The 6,868-nt window shown below is 28.7% G+C and overlaps 1 protein-coding gene across 1 annotated transcript; it reads right to left on the reverse strand.

The window, feature by feature from the left end:
* Nucleotides 1-1,152: 1,152 nt before the first annotated feature.
* Nucleotides 1,153-5,304, reverse strand: LOC114170648 ((-)-germacrene D synthase-like). Its single transcript, XM_028056171.1, has 7 exons — nucleotides 5,139-5,304; nucleotides 4,555-4,837; nucleotides 3,737-4,112; nucleotides 3,427-3,648; nucleotides 3,173-3,311; nucleotides 2,556-2,801; nucleotides 1,153-1,518 (listed from the first exon to the last, which is right to left on the reverse strand). The coding sequence occupies exons 1-7, from the start codon at nucleotides 5,274-5,276 to the stop codon at nucleotides 1,216-1,218; spliced, it is 1,707 nt and encodes a 568-aa protein (XP_027911972.1). The 5' UTR covers nucleotides 5,277-5,304; the 3' UTR covers nucleotides 1,153-1,215.
* Between the last annotated feature and the right edge of the window lie 1,564 nt (nucleotides 5,305-6,868).

A 6,868-nucleotide genomic window follows, 5' to 3' on the forward strand; every position in this document is an offset into this window, starting at 1 on the left:
TCCATGGGGGTTAGGTGTAATGTATTCTTAATGGAATCTCTTTTATTTTATTCTTGTTTTAACTGTATAGTCTATGAATTTTTCACATGCGGGTGTCCATACTGATCCAAAAGATAGTTTGGAAACCCAATTTATGATCTTTAATTGCATGTTCTACATATGGGGCATATCTGAGAGTACTGACTGATCTGAAAAATAGTTTGGGAAACCTGAGTAGGATAAAATAACTTTTGATTTCACATGCTAAGCATAGATGTGGTCATTAGTCATTCTTAAGCATCAACATATTGGTCACTAATGCAAACATAATAATAATAATAATAATAATAATAATAATAATTGCTAGCCATGGAGTTTTTATTATTTTAGTTTAGGCTTGTCTACGATGAAATCGAGGCCTGTTACAAATGATGTGAGTGTGAGAGACAGAAAAAAATATATAATGTTTGTAATTTTTACATTGAATGGAATCGTAAAACCTAATCCCAATGAAGCTTCTATCTTATATTTTTCTTAATCAAGCTATTTGTTTCCATTTTGCCAATTTCTTTTATTCTTTACAATTTAATTCTCAATTTATTTTTTCTTTATTAGTAACCAATCTTTTAAATTTAAATTTATTACTTGTACAATTTCATACACTTGTGAATTCCATAACAGTTGTATTTCATTGGGCACTTAGAGAGCAACAATGTAAAAATATTTTTACTAATTCTTCTTTTAAATTGTTTCTGAATTGATTTTAATTTATCAACGTAGTATTTGAGTTAGGTACATAGTTTTTCTACATCTTTTCGGTTGGCTTTGCGAATGTTGAAAATGTTGCTATAATTGCATTATCTAGTTATAGAGTATGATAACTTGGCCTTTAATAATATTTGTATAGAGTTTAACTTACTCTTTTGAAATTTTTCTAAGCTTCTAACCTATTGTTTCATTCCTGACTCCTGAAAATCATTTTTTCAGTTTAAGTACAAAAGTTACCCAAGGAAGTAATATATAGGAGTTAATTATTTTTTTATGTACCTATCAAAGCAAGTTGTTTTATGTTTAGAGTGATGATAGAATCTATTTTAAACACCAAAACAAAACTTTTAGATTAATTACATTTAATTGATACATTTTAAAAAGATAATTATTAAGTAAGGATAATTCATCAGATAATATTATAGAAATTTGAGAAATAGATGAATAATACATGAAAGAAATAAGCCTTTAGCTTATTTGCATGGACACTTTATTAACTAGTAAAGCTTTGATATAATCCTTCATTATTCCTCCTGAATTTGTATAATTATCTTGTTCTTTGTAAACTACGTCGATCATTCGTGCAAGATTCACAACACGCATGAGAAACTTCATTGGTACTTGAGTAGGACTAAGACATTCTTTATTAATGTCCTTCCAGGCCCTCTCAACCAACTTACGCACTTCTTTAATGGCATTTTTCCTTGAACTATTATATTGTTTCATATAGCAATCAACGCTTGAGACAACATGTCCTCTTTCATGCTCAAACTGCATAAATATAGGATAACAATTTAACATGAATGCAACTAACTGAATTTAAAGAAATTGGAAATTACATAGGGTTTTTGGTTCCTAATAATTACTTTTTGCCAATATTATTATCTAAATCACTATGTTTCATTATTTAAAATGCTAAAAGTTTTTTTCAAGACAAAAAAAAATATTAAAGCCAAAAAATAATTTATTCTAACTAAACAACATCATAATTAATCTAGGACCCAAACATATTTTAAGAAAAAATATTATTTAATCTCGTTCTCCTACCTTTCTAAAGTAAGAGGAATAAGTGAACCTATATAGTAAATTAATGGTTTTGCATCCATGTTTTAAAATAAAATGTGTTGAGTTCCATATATTTAACCTAGTAGCATTGGGCATATGAGTAAGAATAATTTATTATTATTATTTTCTAAGAGTGAAATATGTTTTTAATTTTTCAATTTTGATGCGAAATTGAAATTTGTATATGATTAAAGTTTTACCACATTTTAGTTCCTAAACTTTAAAATGAATGAATATAATCTTTTTAATCTTATTAAGTTAATTTTTTTTTGTGTCAAACACGTTTTACAGTTGACATTGAAGTGGATTATATAAAATGTTGAAATTGAAATTTGTATGTGATTGAAGTTTTACTACATTTTAGTTCCTAAACTTTAAAATGAATGAAAATAATTTTTTTAATCTTATTAAGTTAAATTTTTTTATGTGTCAAACATGTTTTACAGTTGACATTAAAGTGGATTATATCAAACGGTGTAAATAACATGAACAAAATTTAACATAATTGGACTAAAAAGATTATATCAATTCATTTTAAAGTTTCAGGGACCAAAATGTATTAAATTTCAGACAAAAATGATTTTTTTCAATTTCACATCAAAATTTAGAGAATAAAAATTTATTTAACCCATCTTTTAAACATAGATTTTGTGAGATTCCCATCCCATAAAAATGTTTAACCTTAGGTAAGTGCATCCATATAATGTACTGAACAGAAATAGCAATGGGAGTTTAAAATATACCTCACTTCCAGCAATGTCATCCATGAGCCTACCAATAAGTGAAGCAGCTTCAATAATTTTTGGGTGACTCGTTGTCCATATGAGGACCTCCTCTGTTGTTTCTTCCATGCCCAAGAAAGATACGGTTGTCAACATAGCATAAGTGCTTGTCACAATTGCAACTTCCATATACTCTTCTACTGTTGGTATGTGATTGGAATGAAACCATCTTGACTCAGTAAGGTATGCTTGGGCTAGTCTTTTCATCTATAAGAAAAGGTACAAATATATGATAAGAAGTTTCTTTGGTAACTTTGTTGCTTACAATAATATTTTACTACATTATTAGCTAGGGATCAAAAATTGGTTACCCAATTTACACAGTAACAAAAGGTTCGTAGTACGATTTTCAAGAAAGGTCAAATTAAGTCACATGATATGTTGCGAGCCCAAAATTCTTTATATAGAGAGATAATACACCATTTTGTTCAGTAACGTTGGTAATTGAAGAGATACAGATTTTTACGAACCTTTTAATTCTACATAATGAAATACTCGTTTTTAAGACAACAAATAAATAATAAAACTATTATACACTCAAAACTATTAGATAGATAATAAAAAACACTTAAACATACTTCATTTTTAGAATACTTGACGAAGTATTCTTTTCCTTGCTTTCTCAACTCCTGCTCTGTTTCTTCAAAAATATTCAAAAGTGCCTTATAACATAATTTCATATATTCTGGAAGATTAACCAATGAGGAGATATCCCACCTGCTAATCATTAGAAAGTTTACTTTAAATTTTTTTAAAAAATAATAAGATTAAAAAGATACTAAATTGAAGAATAAGATTGAAAAGATACTAGTATAAAAGCATTTTTTTTTACCTTTCTATTGCATTGGTAAAAATCTCTAGCTCATCAATGGTTCCATAAGCATCATACACATCATCAATTATGGATATCATGGCAACAACCTTTTTCAGTATCCTTCGAGCAAGGCAGTATTGCGGCTCATAATAGACTCCAACAATCCAGAAACAAACTTCCACAATCCTATCTCGTACAAATGGAAAATTTGTCGAGACATTCAAATCTTTAACCCACCACCTGAACAAAAAAAATCCCAATTAATAGTTGGATTTATTTATTTACTTTTTATTTAATAATAAAAAAAAACTTTTGGAGAAAATATTACTTGGTCACATTGCTGACTTCTTTTTGATGGAGCTTCTGCAACATATTAAAATCTAGTTTTGCAAAGGTTAACAAACATTGATTATGTGATGGATCTTGTTGGTAGAAAGATATATAATATCTTGCCTCCAACCTAGGCATTCCCTTGCGAAGTGCTTGTCCTATGCTGTGGTCCACTAACCCAGAAAGAAAGGGGCTTAGTTTGGTAGTTAATGACTTAGTTAACTCACTAAGAGTAAAACTATATGCCTCTTCCAGTATGTCTTCCCCATGGAATCTTAATTGGGATGCTTCATACAAGCTCAACATTCCTTGTACATCATTCACAATGCTTTTCTTAAACTTTCCTGCTTCGTCCATGAATTTGCAAAATACAACTGTTTTTTAAGCAAATAACATGTTAAATTTCAAGATTCATACAAATTTCACGATGACTATATTTAGATTCTATATACAAGATAAAAATCTTCTCCGAAATTTAGGCCTTCTTGAATAATTTCTTTGTAAATATTTATAAAAATAAGGAAAATATATGTAAATATTATAAACAATGCTTTTCTTTTCTTTTCTTTCACATGTACCATAATATTATGTTTCAAATTAAATTAATTTTGATGAAGTAATTATTGTTTAGCTGTTGTATTTTAAAATTAGTTTGGACTTATTTTTCATCTAAACTTGACTATATGACGGCTGTAGATAAAAATAATGTCATAGTGATGTAAATAAAAGCGTAAACGCAAATGAGGAATAAAAAATTAACATGGTTATATTTGGTTAGTAAAGTTTAAATTTGGTATAATAGTAGAAATTTCATACCCGATAAAATAGGATATCCTTGTTGTCTAAGCAACCGGAAGAGCAAAGCGAGATGATGCAGATCATTATCGTAACCTATTATATTATTCTCCTTTGTCGAAATCTCATAAATTTGATGCAATGCCTCATCAATTTCATGTTCAAAATGATAAGAAACACCCAATCGTTGGACTGAGTTGATGAAGTTCAATTTAGAAAGAAAATTATCATCAATAGGAGACACAATCATCTTCCTCACATAATCTTTTAACAGTGGAACTTGTTTGATGTCGCTATCATCTTCCTGCATGTGGTTATGAAAATTCCAGCGTAAGAAAATTTTGTTGCTTTTGGCAACAGCAAATACTAAGTTACGATGCCAACACTTTAAAACCATACATATAGTAAATAATTGTTCTTATGAATGTATTTCTTTTATGAATTTTGATGTAAATATGTAACCATGAAGTACTATAACTAATATTCCAGATTAATACACTACTAAAATTATTCCAAACAAATAACATAACTAAGTAATGCTGACATTGAGTACATGAATCTAAACCTAAAAAGTAAGATTAGACATGAATGGGTTATGCACTTACATGAAAATTAGAATCATAGGAAAGGAAATAATCCCCCCAAATGGAAGGATGAAAAGTTGCGGTGCGTCGAGGAAAGATTGAGTTGGGTTTGGCATCACGAGGGAAAACAGGAAGTGATGATGATGATACTATAGACATGCTTGGTTTACTAGTATGTCAAGGGATATAGGATGATTTTTGCTTTGAATATTCAAAAACCCAAATTCCATTAATTTATAGGAAAAGCAGAGAAGATGGCACATTCACTGACCAAGTTTTTATGTAGGTCCAAAGAGAATTTGAAATATATCTTTGGGAGGGTGAAAAAATCACTTAAATTTACTATAGTTTTATTTACATTTCACATTTTGAATTCAAAAATATTCTAATTCAAAGACAATGCAGTTAAGTAACATCATTCAATCATTACATTCAAGATATTATCCACTTTAGAATTTAGAACTCCGTCTAGATTTGGTTCTTAAAAAACCGTTCAAAGGATTGAATGAGAAATGAATATTTAAAGTGTCATTGACTTCAACTCTTAAACAATGTAGGACTATTAGTTATATAAGAACCATAAATATTTTATTATTATTTTTAATTAATCATATTTGATATGTACTTTGAAAAATACTACTTTGAAATATATCTTGATATTTTTTTGTAAAAAAATAAATATCCACTTTTAGAAAAGAGATTTTCTTCATTGATTTTGAAGTTCAAATTACATCACATAAAGGATTGATGTGAATTGGGAGACAGAGAAAATCAAGATAAAAAAAAAAAAAAAACATTATACGTTGGATTGAAATCCCAACAAACGAAAAAAAATTGGTATTTTGTACGTTGGACAAACGCTACTTGATTTATGTGATCTTTATTTAAGTCTGTATAGATAGTTTTATTTCTTAATTTAGTTCATTTTGGCTCAAATTTCATTTTGATGTACAACCATTCACCCATCACCAGATATAATATACAATAAAATATTTCTACCCAAAATTTAAGTTGTACATTGTTGTCTTACTCACGACATATCATGTTATTAGGACAGTGGAGATTGTTCTTTTCTAAACAACTTAAACATTTTACTCATGTTACTATTCAATACTCATAAAAGTAAATCTAGACCAAACTAAATGTTGTAATAAATTACGTCTATCCATGAATGAGTAATACTCACAGAAACAATGACTCTTATTAAGAAAAAATGGTAATAGGTATAATCAAATGAGTTCCTCTTGCTCATTACATTAAAATGATAAATAAATCACAATATTATTTGCAAAAGTATATAAATAAAACATTAGTGTACGTATTAAAAAGTTGTCTAATCTTAGGATAACTACAATAAATAAAAAAAGGATGGAATATAGAAAACTAATTTGTACTGAAGCAATGAAGAGTCTGGAACATCACCATGGCAGAGAAAACATAAATGCAGAGACTATCTAAGAGAACTGATGAAAACTGTAGAAAACTATCTAAGTGTTTTGTGTGCTAAAGCTTTATTCAAGCAAAGATGAAAGTCAGAAGTAAAAGTGACTACTACAGGCTACAAGCAATTATTACACTCAACTGAACTAAAACTAATCTTAACTAATTCTAAGGCTGACTCAAGTAGCAGGTTAACAAACTAAGTGACTGACTATTCCAGCTTCCATAGCTCAGCTAAAGTTGACTGGTGGTCTTAGGTGGCCTTGAACAAAACTCAAGTTGTCCATTCTCTCCCAACTGGCTACTGCAAG

Source organism: Vigna unguiculata, chromosome 11, assembly GCF_004118075.2.
Source record: "Vigna unguiculata cultivar IT97K-499-35 chromosome 11, ASM411807v1, whole genome shotgun sequence".
Lineage (NCBI taxonomy): Eukaryota > Viridiplantae > Streptophyta > Magnoliopsida > Fabales > Fabaceae > Vigna > Vigna unguiculata.

Excerpts from the sequence above, each read along its gene's own strand:
- LOC114170648 (XM_028056171.1), bottom strand. The coding sequence starts at position 5,276 with ATGTCTATAGTATCATCATCATCACTTCCTGTTTTCCCTCGTGATGCC. Across the intron at positions 3,312-3,426 it reads TTTACCAATGCAATAGAAAG|GTGGGATATCTCCTCATTGG; the intron begins GTAAAAAAAAAT and ends AATGATTAGCAG. Across the intron at positions 1,519-2,555 it reads ATGACATTGCTGGAAGTGAG|TTTGAGCATGAAAGAGGACA; the intron begins GTATATTTTAAA and ends ATATTTATGCAG.